Source organism: Anticarsia gemmatalis, chromosome 16, assembly GCF_050436995.1.
Source record: "Anticarsia gemmatalis isolate Benzon Research Colony breed Stoneville strain chromosome 16, ilAntGemm2 primary, whole genome shotgun sequence".
Lineage (NCBI taxonomy): Eukaryota > Metazoa > Arthropoda > Insecta > Lepidoptera > Erebidae > Anticarsia > Anticarsia gemmatalis.
In genome coordinates this window covers 2,399,506-2,415,537 of record NC_134760.1, presented here as the reverse complement: position 1 = coordinate 2,415,537, position 16,032 = coordinate 2,399,506, and the positions used below count along the sequence as shown (strand labels likewise).

The window sequence follows — 16,032 nt, the reverse complement described above, 5'->3', positions numbered from 1 at the left end:
GATTGAACGTAGATGAAGAAAATATATGTATCAATATATAAAGCAAAATCAATTTTCCAGTGATCATTATCATAGCTAGTGACATCCTCTGATCTAACGCTGGCGGCACAAACCATAATGTATCAGTAACCAATGATAAATGATTGACTTTCTGGACAACAATTTAAGAAATAAAGTGCTGAAATCATCCAGGTTAAACCTCGTTACTCTTAAATACTAATATTGTAAACAATATGTCGTCGTAGTTTTAGTGAATGCTGTGTTCACCTGTCACAGGTATACGTATTAGCAATCTATACTAATATTATAAAGCTGAAGAGTTTGTTTGTTTGAACGCGCTAATCTCAGAAACTACTGGTCCGATTTGAAAAATTCTTTCAGTGTTAGATAGCCCATTTATCGACGAAGGTTATAGGCTATATATCATCACGCTACAACCAATAGGAGCAGAGTACCAGTAAAAAATATTACAAAAACGGGGAAAAATTTGACCCATTCTCTTTTAAGTTACGCAAGCGAAGTTGCGCGGGTCAGCTAGTGTCTTTATATGTTACATTACCTAATAGTAGAATGTAATAATATGTCTACTGTTGGTGATCTAATAAATAAATAAATGATAATTATCTCGTTCAGGTCTGATAAGTCGGTCGGCGGCGGAGTCAGCGCTGTCAGGTCGGGCGGCCGGCAGCTACCTGGTGCGCGTGTCGGAGCGCGTGTGGGGCTACGCCGTGACGTACCGCGCCGCCGCGCGCTGCAAGCACTACCTGGTGGAGGCCGCGCCCGCCTACCGCCTGCTGCCCACCGGACACCTGGCGCATGACACGCTCGGTCAGTACATACCCATAACTATCCTACTGGTAATATAAATGGGAAAGTTTGTGAGGATGTTTGTTACTCTTTCTCGCAAATACTTCTGAACCGATTCAGATGAAATTTGGTACGTAGGTAGCCGTAGTTTTTGAGGGATTGTGATTTAAACGGGAAGGGTTTCCACGCGGATGTAGTCGCCGGCGGCCTTTAGTGTCCTATAATATGATGTGTGGTGGATAGAAAATTAAAAGTTTAAAAGTGGTTTGAGTACGTACGAATGTTCTTGCTATACTATGTTTGTGCTCCGGAAAATATCGACGAACAGAATCATATTCCCATGGGATTCGCAGATTTGTATAACCTAACTTTAAAGACATTATGAAGCAAAATAATTGGTTAGGAATTAATTAATTTCTGCAGATGTTAATTCATTTACCAAAATTTGTGACGTAGTCGTCAAATAGAAATCTATTGTTTACTTAAATAAAGTCACTGTCCGAACGAAAAAGGAACCCTTTCCTTATAACCATCGTCATCATTTAGAAATTGCATTACTCATTTCGTAATTTCTATTGCAGCTGATCTCATAAACTACCACAAGACGGTCCCCATCACGGAGAGCGGCGGCGAGCTACTCCTGACGCCAGTGGCGCCCTCCTCCACCCCCGACATCTTGTGCGCGCCGCCATCTTGAACTGCAGCGAGTGTAGCGACCTCTAGTGCTCGTACATTGTAACATATACCCTTTGGACTTGTAATGCTCAGTTTGAATGAAATGGAATCTGGATTCAGCTGGGAAAATAACGTTACGAGAACTGATACCGATAACTGTTATTTTATTTAAAGCTGGTTGACAGTTGTTCGTTATTTGATAGTTTCTTCTGTTTTGCTTTCAGGTTGACTACTCACATTGGTAATATTTTCTTGTAAGTCTGTATGTCCTATAATTATCATTTTCTGAATACCAGATTGCATTTCAACTATACAACGGACAAAAAGATGTTCTATTTTTATTGTATTTTGTAAATATTATGAAAATGTTACTAAAATCGTATGTTTTGTCCCTCAGCTGCACGTTCAAATGTACATATACCAGAACATTCAGTACCTATGTTATTGAAAGTTAGGCACAGGTACCACAGTGTAAAAACATTCCAGTCTGCTAATTTTACAACGTGACGTATTTTCTATGAATCATTTTTTTATTCTGTGACGAATCTTACGGCGGTTGTAAATCCGAGTGCCTTATTCCGCAGTTGGTCCCAACATTGGTGCTAGAATACGATTTATTTAAGTTGATCTCGATAGTTCGAAATTCTTCCTTAATATTTAATGTTAAAATGCATTTCGTTAGCAGTAACTAATTAATGAACAAAATTGTAAGTTAGTTGTCGTGTAGGCTAATGTGATATTTAACAGTCCTTCATACATATTATATTATTATAGCTTCAGTATTACTGCTTGTTACGGGGATATATTGGAGCATACGTCACCACAAAATGTTAAAAGGCGTATAGAAATTCGAATATAATTTTAAGTTACTAGTGTTGTGTTTGCGTCATAACGGTTAACGTAAGCTCAATATATTCCCGTATTAGTCCGAGTTCTGATAAATTAAGCCAAAGTTATTTGAACCCAGAATCGGAGTCTCCATTAAGCTGTTATTTTATAGCGATTTTGTATGCCATTTGTATCGTTCATAGGTGACGTATACATCTATGATATTATTGTACTTGAGTCATTAACTGCCAACTAGAATAATATTATAATTATGAAAATTATAGAGGACTTTTATTTGCCTTAACCTTACTACTTACATAACTATCTCTAATCTGTATAAGCAATAGGTAGCAATTTTTCGTGTACCAAAAATGTATTAATTCAACAATAAACGAATTGCGAAGTCAAGATTTATAAAATGATTGGTACCGTAAAACGGGGTGAATAGAATTCGCGGGGTGAATAGAAAAAAAATCAGGAAAGTTTTCAAGGCCAATATTTGAGTACTTCTCGTTGAAGAATTTTGTTCAAATTTGAAATGATTACACGTCGATATTACTTCTCTGCGGTGTCATAATTGTTTAAATGTTTAAATTGATATTTATACCCAAAAAATTGCTTCAAAGTCAACCGTCCTCGAATGCCTTAATGGTCCATATAAATTTTTCAAAACTTTGGATTTAAAGTGGGATTTCTTTTCTAATGAGTTGTTTGAAGTGTTTATCTCTTTAGGTGTATATTAATCTATAAAGATACAATATTGTTAATTGAAAAAACGTTTTTAAACACAGTTTTTCCATTCACCCCTTTAGTCGTTTCGATTCACCCCTATCGCTGGGTGAATAGAAATTGACCATTTTTTAAATGAAATATCGTAAAATTATGCATATTTTTGGACAAATATGGTTTTAACTCTTTCTTCATGGCGCCGGACATGATATAAAATAACCCGACAATAAAAATAACAAGTTATTCGCAACAAATTTTTAGGACAAAGTTGAAAATCTTTTCTATTCACCCCGTTTTACGGTATCAAAATAGAGGGCTGTATAGTTCAGAAAAAAAAAATTCTATAACTAAATAGAATCAATAACAAAAACACATTATTATTTTATAAAGTGTTTATTAATATCGCGTGTAATAAAATGTAACACTATACATATTTACAAATAACATTCGTAGTCACCGCTAGCTCGCGCGCGCTAGTCTAAACTCATCCAAATAACAAAATTCTATCCTCTAAAACTTTTGGCAAGTCCTGTTAACAAACCTGTTTCGTTATCCAATAATTTTCAAACAAAAAGCAATGTTAAAATAACGATATAGCAACCGTTATAAATAGCAGTTATTCCCGTTATTGAGTGACATCACTAGATAGAATGTTTTGGGGTAGATAAACCCACCCCCCTCGCTATTCTTTGCTATCTATATGTAACTTAAGGTAACGTATTTATAACGATTGTATATCGAGAAAAATAATTTAAAATAAAGACACTATTAATTTGAATCGATACTTGACAGATAGCAGTCTTGGATAGCAGATAGTGTTGTGGTTGCGCAACGTAGCGGTTATTTCGTTGTGTTGCGCAACGTTGCTGGTTGTTGCGGGTTGTCGTTGGTTGTCGGTTGTCGTCGGTTGGTGGCGGTTACTGGTAGTGCGTCCACCAGTAGCCGCGGTACAGTCACATGTATGGTAAGTTGGTTGGCGACCGAGCGCCACCCGTTGTCAGTTCAATGCCGCTGCGCTGTGAATATTATATTCATAAATTATTTATGATTACAATTTTTTACTTTCTTTTTTCTTAAAGGCAACGCCCGCACTAAAAATTGCTCTTGTGTCGTGAGGACTTTTACAAACATACAAACAACGGACACAAAGTACAACCAGACCCGAAACAATTAATAATAATTGTAGATCGCACAAATAATTGCTCCGTGTGGGAATTGAGCCCACGACCTCACGACGCAGTGGTATCGGCGTGGCGACCTAAACTACTACGCCACCGAGGCATTCAAAATTTGCATATTAACTTGATTTATGTCCGGTTTGTGAGGCACATTTAGCGGTAGTTTATCTATTCAAACTGTTTTTTCTTATACGAGTATGCTATTAAATAGATAAACTACCGCTAAATGTACCTCAGAAACCTGGGGTTCATTAATTTGTCGTTTAAGAAGGAGGAAGAAAATAAGATGAATTTTTAATGAGATAAGAGCAAGAATAAAGATATCGATAGTTTAAAGAAACTTACAGTAGAATCCCAGTTGGAGACGGCTTGGTGTAAGTTATGCGGCTTCTTCACTTTCTTCACCGAACTGTTGCTTGCTGCAATCACAACCATTAAGCTAAGTTATGATGTCGTCCTGGCCGATTTCGGCTACGGCGGCCAGTTTCATTGAAACCAGCCAACTGTGCAGGACTTTGTTTTATAGTGTCCAAGTGTGTGCACAATACACAGGTACATTCTCTGTTCCTTTACTCTCATAGTCTGGTGGGACGGCTAAACGGACACGACCAGAGAGAGGGCAAACTGACAAGCTAAGTTAACAATGTCATCAACCACGACAATAATATTTTTTAATAATGTGATATGCAGTTGTTACCTCCAGGCACGTATGGTAGTGACAGTTCAGGCGCGGTCTTCTTGTTGTTCTTCTTGGCGGCGGCGCGACCGCGGAGCAGCTCCTCGTCCATCACCAGCTTGTTGTTCACTCTGAGGAAGGGAGTGACCAGATGATGGTAAATAAGGATTAAGTGGAGGAGATCGCAAATCCGTTCCTGCATGCATAATATTATTATAATAATAATATATAGTAACCAAGTGTGTATTTCGTCAAAAGTAAAGTAAGATATATTATTTCGGCTTACTTTTTGATATAAGGTGTTCTGGGATACGTGTTCACAGGCACATTGTAGGTCTGGAAGAAAAAAGATCCATTTTATTAACATGGAAGTTTCCTGCGATCATCTCTTGAAATAAAAATATATTAATTTACCTGAAATGTATCGTTGATAGCCCTTGCCAGTGTGCGTGGCTGTGCTCGCGGCGGCGCGGGGAGAGAGCCGCACACACCCGCACCTGATACGTGGTGCACTGGCTGAAATTACAACAATGTGTATTTATTTTTGATATTGTACTAAAAGTTAAAATAAGGAATAAAAATATTTAAAAGTAACCAATTAAACTTTTAACGCAGACATAGACGCGATAACAGTATAACTACGTAACTTAATGTGAGTATATCTAAAAAAACTTGACGTGATAAAAATATGAGACATGCATATTAGTATTAAGAGGGTGGGTAGCAATCGTATCCGTATCCGTATTATGTATACTTGGAACGAGTAACGTTTCATACTTAATTTATCATAAAAAAACTTTTCGACGCAGCGACATCTAAAATCAAATATACTATATAGTACTAGTATATGTATATTAGTATTGTAACTTTATTCACCTCCGAGGTATCATGTGTAGTGACAGCTAATGACTGCGGCTTTTTCGTCTCCACTGGGCTCGTGTCCATCTGTGACTCCAGATCTTGAAAAAAGACAATAATTTACGATCAGTACCTTATACTTATTTTTGAATGATAAGTAAGGCCAAATCCCTCCCTCATTACGGGAGGAGACCCTTGCCCAGCAGTGGGACAGTAATGGGTTAAATTTATTAATTTATTTAAGTATACAAATTGGTGAAAAACTAAAGGGTTGTATATAATCAGCCAAAATTTATCTGCTTATTAAGCTATAGACGAAGGCAAACTTGTAATTTAAATTAATATGATGTTTTATTTACTTGGTGTATAGTTATAATCGATGAGAGATTCTCCAGCCATGCTGTCTGTTCTCGATCTGCTATGATCCTGGAAAGAAATAAAGTTGTATAGTACAAGTAAATCTTATGCTGAAATTTGTTTGCTTTTTCTAGAATATTGTTCCATGCCCTCTCTTATTAAAGAAGTTTTACTCACTGGTATTATGTTGAGAGTCCATTGTTGTCGTGGTTTGTTTGCAAGACGAGCTGTGCTCTGCTGTGACGATGGTGTCTGTGATAAAAAAACAATCAAATTAGTAAGAATTAAGTTAACTTATAGTATTAATATGGCTCAGCTTGGAAAGAGAGATATAAATAAACAGTGATATTTACCTCAATTTCTTTCCCTAATTTTTTTCTAAGTTCGGGGTTAAAATTCTCCGCAAAACCGTCTGCTATGAAATATCTGAAAAGAGGATAATAATAACGATTGATGCAACAAGATTTGCAGTTATATTTTTTTTAGATTTGAAGTAAATCAACTACCACTTAGACACTATCACTACTTCTTGTGAAATCACACAAAAAATATTTTTCTGTCGGAATTTTGTTCCTGACCGCACAGGCCCAGGGGAAGCTATCATTTACTCAATTCTGTTGAAACAGCAGAGTTCAATGTCGTAGCTTCATTTCGGTCATGCAATATAGGGAAGAATCTCCATACTTGTGCCTGAGTAGTGCCTGTGCAGAAGGCCTGGCCCGGGGCTCGGTGCGGAGGCAGGCGGCGAGCAGGTCCTTGGCCAGCCCGGTCCCAGGCAGTGTGGCGCGGGTCGTGACTGCGCCGCTCAGAGCCGCGCCGCCTGCCAGGCGGGACACTACTTGTTGATGTCTAGGTGCTAGCTTACCTGTAAATTATTAATGAAAAATGTTTGAAATAGCTTTTTATGCACATTATTCAGATGCGAGATGGGACTTATTTTTATGTTAAATAAAGAAATAATCTCGATCTTTTGTAAGACCTGTGCAAGAACGGTAGCACAGATTAATTATTAATGATGAAAAGTGCATTCCAAAGACTATGAAATTATAGGCTTCTTTGAATAAATAAAATAAATATTTACGAATTTTTAAACGAATCTTTGTTCTTAAGAAAGAACTATTCTAGTAAGTTTGTAAGTACCTACATCAAATTATGAAATTGTTGATGAAGCTAATGTAATCTTCTGACTTACCAACAGTTTTAATAATGAGCGCTAATTGGTCGATGTCGGAGTCTCCCGGGAACAGCGGGTCACCTGTCAACATCTCCGCGAACAAACAACCCATCGCCCAGATGTCCACTTCTGGACCATACCTGAACAAGAACACAAACACAACATGCACATTTTACAATTTATCAGTTTGAAAGTAGTGTCATGTAATAACGATATTGGATAAATTTTTATTTTATAGATATTAAAATTGATGTATACAACAACTTAAAGGTCTCTAATATACCAGTTCAGACATTCTACGCGATATAGTGCCATTTGACAATAGTTTCAGCTTATCTCTTAACTTGTAGGTTTGCCTTCAAAAATATGATCTTAAACTTACACTTAGTACTATTTCATCTACGTTTGAGTCAGTTTGAATGCACAGTGTGTTATTAAGAAAAGTAATTTCTAAACAAGGGCCTTTCTTTATACATCCTTAAAATTCCTATAATATTCAAATTACCTGTGTTCAGCGACGAGTAGTTCAGGCGCGCGGTACCAGCGCGTGGCGACGTACTCGGTGTAGGGCTCGCCGGGCGCCGCCAGCGTGCGCGCGAACCCCAGGTCGCACAGCTTCACCACGCCCGTGTTCGACACCAGCACGTTCTCCGGCTTCACGTCGCGGTGGATTATCTGATGACACGAAACATTATCATGTTATTTCTAGAAACCCGTATAAAATCGACATGTTACCTTAAAAATTGTGAAATCATTGACAAACAACGATCATGGGATTTTAAATTTTTCTCATATCACGGACAACTACTAATTCGCAAGACAACATTGCAATTAGGTATATAATTTTAATATCTGTTGCATGTCTTTTACAATCTGCCCTGTTCTGAAGTAACATACACTGTTTGTACCATGCGTGTAGCCTTACAGCAGAATCGGTCCGTGACCAATCGCCTCGCGTTTGCTTCAACACGACCCAAACATCATTCGATGGAACTAGTACAAACATATAGATTTTGGAAACAGCTGCTATAACACTAAATTTTCACAGCCACTTACAGAATTCTGATGACAATAATCAATGCCTTTAAGCAGTTGATATAGATGTTTCTTGGCGGTGTCCTCGCCGAGGCCGCCGGGAGACGCCTCCAGCTCGTCCAGCAGCGTGTGGTCCAGGTACTCGAACACCAGGTAGAACCGCCGCTTGCGACGGAACACCTCGATCATGTTCACCAAGTGGTCGTGACGGAGTTTCTGGAAGGACCAGAAGAAGAAGAATAAAGGTCCAGGTTTTTTATTCTTGTGTGCTGTTTTGTTCTGATAATGGTTTAATACCATTAACAAAGAGTTTACAAGATTAAAGATGAGATAGATTCGAAGAAGAAGAGGTGCAGAAAATACTCATGCATAGCCAAACAATACATCTATTTATTTTTATGATTAAACAATGCTTAGGTATAAGACACCCATTTCGATTTAAAGATAAGTTTGAGATGGTTTAATTGTGTTGCAATATGTCTTCGAGCAGAAATTACATTTTCTGTAGATAAGGCTTTTGACAGTTATTAATTTGTTCAGCCATTTGTTTATTGTTGTTGTTTTTATACCTTCAGCATGCGTATCTCTCGGAGCGCCATCTTGCGGACGGCGGCATCCTCCTCAGTCTCGAGGAACTTCTTGATGGCGACGAGTTGGCCCGAGTCGCGGCGCCGACATTTAAGCACCACGCCGTATGAGCCCTCGCCCACCTGGAACACAATCACAAAATACAACTAAAACAATCCCTCACTCTATCAACTATCGAAGTTCTTCCCAAAGGGTTTTGTTTAGAAGGATTTTTTCAGTTGACGAAGTGAATCAACTTCACTATGTATAACTACCTCCAGAATATACCTGGTATTTATTGCAGGGTATAAATTTGTTTAATACATTTATTCGGGGCATGCAAAGTAGCAAACCCGCACTTGGCCAGCGTGGTGGACTCAAGGCCTCACCTCTCCCCCTCGTTTGGGAGGAGACCCTTGCCCTGCTGTGTGACAGTAATGGGTGTAAAAAAAAACTAAAAAAAAGAAAAAAATGTTTTAAGCTTTTGGCTAATAGGGTAGTCTGTTGGAAGCGATCGACAAGGCCAAATACATTTGCACTGATACATCTTATTGGAATAAAGGACCATGTATGGATGAAATATAGAATTCTATTAACCCATTCACTGCCTAGCTGAAAATTAACGACATTACCCAGATTCCGCTGTATTATGATATCAGCCCGCCCATCGGCGGGTCCGGCATCTCGATTAAGTATCCTTGCCCGCCCATCGGCGTTTTTGGCATGTAGCTGTAGATTTCGACATAAACCGTTTCACATGTTCAGTTTACATGTACTGTACCGTGTTTAAAGCGTGTATGTGAAGTTTCCTGCGATATTTGTGATAAAATTGTGACAGTTTTATTGGTTATTAGCTGAAATAGAAATGGAGCATGAAGGTAAGGCATAACTCTCACTTAATTAATCTAAGATGAATCAAAATCATACAATCCTAAAAATTAAGCTAATATATATGTAAAGAAATCTATTAGGCCTTTTAAAAACCCACATATATGTGCCTTTTTTAATTGTCAGGTGTCGTCAATCCTTGGGTACATTAAATTACATACTTAGTTAAAAAAAGTACATTATGCAAATTTGCTTACAATAAATTTTTATCGTTCCTCCTATTTACTATATGTAATATTTTCTTTCTTTTGTTCAGACAATACAACTGAATTTGTTATACACAGGTAAATATGGTTTATGACTTCTGGGTCCTACCATGATCATTATGTCTGCTGTTTTTTCGTGCAAAATGATTTAGCTCGTGCGATATTTGTTTGCGCTTCTGGCCAGAACATTTTTTTTATGCGTGTAGGTTATAAATCTTCTTATTATATTTTATCGACGCAAAACAACATCAATTTCTATTAAAGGTAACTTAATTTTAGTTAAAATTTATAATTATAAAATTTTAGTTAAAATTATAGTTCTTATCTAATTTCACAAAAGGTTGTTAAATCCTGAATAAGTGTTATGCCCGCCCATGGGCGGGTTCGGCATGAAAAGTCGGAATTGACTTTTTTCCAAACCTGAGATATCTGCAGGCCGTTTTGATAACGAATAAATTTTAGTAAAACGAATCATTTCACAAAATCTTTCATTTTTCTAATGGTTATTGGCTTAGATATCGGAGGTTAAAATCCAACCGCCCATGGGCGGGCTCGGCGTGTCAGTAAAAACGTTTCACCCGCCGATGGGCGTGCACGGCACTGAATGGGTTAATCGAAGGAGATATAGAAATGCTGAGTCTTATTTACTGTAAAGCGAGTACTTATAAACTTCATTTGTTGATCGTTTATGAAAGCAAAGGTGCATTTAGTTGCAGAGCATTGATGACGCAGAATACAATGTTTCAAATAAATAAAGCCCGTATTGTCGCAGATTGTACCAGTACACCAGTATAAATTAGTAATATAACTGCATTGATTACGGTTTAAGTAGCATCCTCAAAAGTTTAGCTCGCCGCCTGACACCGACTGTTACAAGGTACAAGTGAGCTAACTTAATGTCACCGAGAATTGTGCGCAATTGTCGTATTGTCAGCTAAATTTATCACAAATAATATAGTAGATATAGATAGAAAAGATGCTAGTTCCATGAAAAATTCTTGCATTACTTTTAAAGAACGGCATTTTAGAAATACCATCTACAGGTAATACCATCTCTTTCAATATTTTGGAAGTGAACAAGAAGGTTATAATGATCTCATAGCTTGAAGTTGCATTGTAGAAAGCAATATTTATGATTGAGTGATTACTTAACATAGTCATACCTTTTCGCATTACATAAAAGCATATAATTTTAAAACCTTACTGCTAATTGGGCAAGGGTTTTGCCTCGAAATTGGAGAGGTATTGGATCTAAAGTAATACCCCAAAATACGGGCTTTGTATCTCTTAAAAAACAATTTATTGAAAAAAGTATGTTTACAAGAAAAATTAAAAAAAATCGATTAAAAAGGAAATGGATTAAAACATAGCTCTGTAAGTATTGTAGAGATTTTCCAAAGCTTTTTCTCTCACTCACTACAAGAATGAATGAGCTGATTTTTCATGTTGTTATTTGGCTATAAAATATTAACGATTTGAAGACACGAATGTCAATTTTTCATTTCCTGCTCATTATTCATGAGTTTTATTACTAAGGTCAATGGACTGTCTCAACATTTCGCTACGTTTACGATTTGATTTTAAAGAATACATAGAGCAGTTTTGAAAAACTTCAATCACGCGTAATATTGGGAGTAAAAAGATCAAAAAGTATTTGGACATTCTCTTATTTTGGTCTATCTATTTAACCGGAATGTGCTATGCAGGCCATTGTCTCATCATAAGAGGAACTGAAACATGCGAACAGTCAATTTAACAGTTACAACTCTATGAAATGGATGAAATGACACTAGATGTTTGGCGATTAATCATGTTACAAGAAAAAGGTATTAGGCTTGATAGGAATTAGACTAGCACTAAGGCCTCACCCCTCCCTCGTTTGGGAGGAAACCCTTACCCAGCAGTGGGACAGTGATGAGTTAAAAAAAAGCATATACAAAACTTAAAATGGCAAGTAATATGTGAAAATATCGCCAAAATTCTACTTGATCAACTAACTCATTTCCATTTCCTTTCCAGAGGCGGAAAATTATCACAATGTTAGTTACCGTACTCCTCCAAAACGGTTTGACCGATTCTCATGAAATTTTGTGAGCATATTGAGTAGGTCTGAGAATCGGCCAACATTTATTTTTCATACCCCATAGTGATAAGGGTTGCCCACACCAATTTTGTTTTAAATCTATATGGCACAAATACATTTGCCAGGGCAGCTAGTTATTATTTAACTAGCTGACCCGCGCAACTTCGCTTGCGTCACTCTTCAGCATTATAATATTAGTATAGATTAGTATAGATACTTACCACTGCCAACTGTTCGTACTTGTCCATGCCGCGGCTGCTAGGCGTGGAGGGGGACAGTCTGGACCTGTCCATTCTGAACGACATCTCGTTGCTGCGCGTGCATCTTCAACAAACAACTGCTGTTAACCTGCAACAACAGAAACATTTCTTCAAGTCTGCTTTATTTCTTATTACGTAATTAAAAAGTGCGGCGATGACAATAGCCCTGTTTACACACACTCTATCCCGCATGAAAAAACAATCGCGCGTGAAAGAGCACACGTGCAAGGGAAAGGAAAGACCACGCGCCGCGCTCATCTGTCAAGCCCGCGAAGAAAATCGCGAGTGAAGAGCGCGCTGCTTTCCCGTGCGTAATCCTGCACGCTTCTAAGAACGTGCGATAGAATGTGTGTGTGTAAAGGTGGCTAACGAGTTGAAGTCACATGACGTCTTAATATTATGTAGAATTCATATTTTTTTATTATGTATGTAGCCCTTCCCCCAAATTTAAATACTGTGTAATATTTATATTAAATCCAGATGAATAGATGTGAATTAAGCAAAGGAAGTTTGTAAGGATCAAGCCAAGTACCAAGTGACGTTCTCTCTGCATACCCCTATGGCAGGAAGGCATGATTATATGTATGTATGTGTAATATTTTTATAACCGGACCTACTTAAAATTTGACTTTGACAGCTAGTAAGCAAGCCTTTGTATCTAAGGCTTAGATTAACGAGATTTTATTACGTGCAAATTAGGGTACTTGGTACATACTAAGCAAACAAAACAAAGAAAATGAATCCATGAAACAGTGTCACAGTACCAATAGCACATCAAACGACTGTTACTTCCCATTATTAAAGCAATTCCTCAGAAATCGGTGGTAAATAGTGGCAATTACGGGCACTTTGAGTTCAATAATTCACATGACACACGGACAGTCTTGATACGATGGATAATAACTTGTAATTGTAGTTGTATGGAGACAGTTTCAGCAAATAATAGGCTTGTGACGTTCGATCGAGTTCTCGCTGCTGAGAAATTAATGTGAGTTTTGGTGTAAGAGACAGCCGGACGCGTGAGCGGGTTACAATTTTTGTTTTAGATAGACGTAGTGAACCTTCCTACCTTGAGGATGCAAGCCCTTTCAAAAGTTTTTTTAGTTAATGGGAGTTTTTCAATGCTGTACTTTTCTGTGATATCCAAGCCTTTTATTCTTATGAATAACAGAAAACAGAAGCCCATTATTCTGATGAACAATAATTTCTGGGCTATCTAAGACCGAGGTAGAACACCGACGTTTAAAATAAACTTTTTGAAGGAATATGGATTTGTAACAAGTATAAATGTGTTGCGTTTTGAATCAATTGTTACTAAATGTAAAACTAACGTAAATGCTTCTACAATTTCATAAGTTTCGCATTCTATCCTACAATTTTCAGCTACTTTACTGCTATACAGTTCTAAGTTGCAAAACGCTTTCCATTTCTGACTTGTACATATTTACACTGGTGGAAAACATTCACACGAGTTAAAACACGACAGCCTAGATTTAGCTTCATAATTCCACTTAATCCTTGAATAAGTAATGAACAGAACTACTTGACAAGTCATTGCAATAGTTATATTACGATTTATTACAAAATACACCTTATTGTAAGGGCAAGAGGCATTGTTTTGGTAAACACTCGTTATATGTGTCTTTATATTATGTAAAAGTTTATGTAAAATATAATTTATTCTTCTATCAAAATCTATCTATACTAAATATTATAAATGCGAAAGTAACTCTGTCTGTCTGTTATTCAATCACGCCTAAACTACTGAACCAATTTGCATGAAATTTCGTATGGAGATATTTCGATACCCGAGAAAGGACATAGACTTTATACCCCGGGAAAATGACGCATTCAGGTTGGCTCAGAAAAATCAGGTGGCCGACGAAGTCGCGGGTAAAAGTTAGTTTATTATAAGTCAATAGACAGCCATTCTTGTAATAAGTCTTTTTTTATTATTTGTGTAACAGTCGAGCCTGCTCTTTGCATAATGTCTAGTCCATTGAAAAGTTACAATTTCGGTTGTGTTTTTCAGCGAACGCATTTTATATTTATTATGTGTAGAAGCTTGAGTTCAAGTTTGGTTTTTCCAAGAATGTCGGGGAACAAGGGTAAAATCGGATGACCATTTCAGTAGCCGCCTTTACACACACATTCTATCGCACGTTCTTAGGAGCGTACAGGATAACGCGCGGGAAAGCACAGCGATTTTCTTGCGCGCTCTTTCACGCTCGGGTAAGGGGATAGAAAAGACCACGCATCGCGCTCATCGGTCAAACCCGCGAACGAAGAGCGCGCTACTTTCCCGCTCGAAATCCTGTACGCTAACGGCTACTGTCTGGTAAAGAAAATATTATATGTTTTTAAACGTCTTTACAACGATATTATAAAAACATGTCTATCACAAGGTTCTTCACTGTCAATATCATCAGTGAAACTATTTATCGTCCTTGAATACAAACTCATAGATCTGTATCTCACGCATGTACACATATGTACATATTGTATATAATAGGTCTCCAACAAAACGCCGTGACATGAGGGTAATTGACCAAGCCTTGACAGTGATTTGTAATCGATATAAATGTAGAGTTATTTTCTAAATTGATATTATGGAAATAATTGTTTTAAGCCTCATATCTATAAAAAAACCTATTCAGAAATCGTTTGATGGTAGATAAAATCTATAAAAATGATTTTAATATAGTTTGCCTTAACGGTAAAAGAAAAATTAGTGATAAAACCTTGCATACAATTCATTAAAGCTTTCTACATTTCTTGAGGCTTAAATTCTTTATCATCTAAGGCAACAAAAACCCTGTCATATTAGCTTCAAAAGTATCGTGTATGCATCGCATGTCACCACCCAATAACGACTATCTCATAATTGAACAATTACGTCACCGATGACGTTTTAATTACCCACTGTCATGACGTCACGAGAGTTCAAGGCCTAATGTAATTGTCACTGAAAGCGAAGACTAATGACAACAAACTGTCTGATCGTTACAATGTAATTTGTATAGCGTTTATATAATCTATACTAATATTATAAAGCTGAAGAGTTTGTTTGTTCGTTTGAACGCGCTAATCTCAGGAATTACGGGTCTGATTTGAAAAAAAATACAGTGTTAGATAGCCCATTTATTGAGGAAGGCTATAAGCTATATATCATGGCGCTACGACCAATATGAGTAGAGTACCAGTAAAAAACGATATAAAAATGGAGAAAATTTTGACCCATTCTCTTATGTGACGCGAGCGAAGTTGCGCGAGTCAGCTAGTGGTACAATTAAAGTATGGTTAAGTCATTTTAGCCATATTTTGAGGGCGAGGCGATTTGATTCTATTTATAGGTTGTATTTTGCGGTATTTTGCCGTTGTTCATCATTATATTTGCCCTTTCGCGTTTATAAATAAGCTTGTATAGGACATACAATGAAATAAAAATAGCATTAAGGACGGGTAGACAGATAATTAGGTAAGTAAGCAAAATCATGTGGATTCAGCATTAGCGACGTTGGCTGTAATTTTCATAAATTACTTTCTATATCTTTTAACAGAGCATAGGTACTAGCAGTAATTTTATACTTTTTGATATAGTCATTTTAAAATAATTATTCTTTATTGTGATTCACGGGTGTCGTGCAGTAATCGAGAAGTTAACGTGTTAGATTAGTTTTAAGTAAGACCAATCCGGGGTTCTTAGACACA

The 16,032-nt window shown here is 37.2% G+C and overlaps 2 protein-coding genes across 3 annotated transcripts in view; one reads left to right on the top strand and one right to left on the bottom strand.

The window, feature by feature from the left end:
- Window positions 1-2,591, top strand: part of LOC142979336 (SH2 domain-containing protein 4B-like) — a 76,071-nt gene extending 73,480 nt beyond the window's left edge. For both annotated transcript variants that reach the window (XM_076124195.1, XM_076124194.1), the window contains exons 10-11: window positions 634-828; window positions 1,389-2,591. In XM_076124195.1, coding sequence (XP_075980310.1) covers window positions 634-828; window positions 1,389-1,504 — 311 coding nt within the window. In that variant the 3' untranslated portion in view covers window positions 1,505-2,591. The remainder of the gene's footprint in view (window positions 1-633; window positions 829-1,388) is intronic.
- Window positions 2,592-3,425: 834 nt separating this feature from the next.
- Window positions 3,426-16,032, bottom strand: part of LOC142979383 (cyclin-dependent kinase-like 1) — a 37,448-nt gene continuing 24,841 nt past the window's right edge. Inside the window, exons 2-16 of the mRNA XM_076124259.1 lie at window positions 12,283-12,409; window positions 8,887-9,027; window positions 8,339-8,533; window positions 7,788-7,957; window positions 7,301-7,422; window positions 6,793-6,973; window positions 6,462-6,534; window positions 6,286-6,360; window positions 6,111-6,177; window positions 5,770-5,852; window positions 5,308-5,409; window positions 5,180-5,229; window positions 4,915-5,024; window positions 4,563-4,636; window positions 3,426-4,055 (exon numbers count right to left, since the gene is read on the bottom strand). Of these exons, the coding sequence (XP_075980374.1) occupies window positions 3,993-4,055; window positions 4,563-4,636; window positions 4,915-5,024; window positions 5,180-5,229; window positions 5,308-5,409; window positions 5,770-5,852; window positions 6,111-6,177; window positions 6,286-6,360; window positions 6,462-6,534; window positions 6,793-6,973; window positions 7,301-7,422; window positions 7,788-7,957; window positions 8,339-8,533; window positions 8,887-9,027; window positions 12,283-12,366 (1,590 nt within the window). The 5' untranslated portion in view covers window positions 12,367-12,409 and the 3' untranslated portion in view covers window positions 3,426-3,992. The remainder of the gene's footprint in view (window positions 4,056-4,562; window positions 4,637-4,914; window positions 5,025-5,179; window positions 5,230-5,307; window positions 5,410-5,769; window positions 5,853-6,110; window positions 6,178-6,285; window positions 6,361-6,461; window positions 6,535-6,792; window positions 6,974-7,300; window positions 7,423-7,787; window positions 7,958-8,338; window positions 8,534-8,886; window positions 9,028-12,282; window positions 12,410-16,032) is intronic.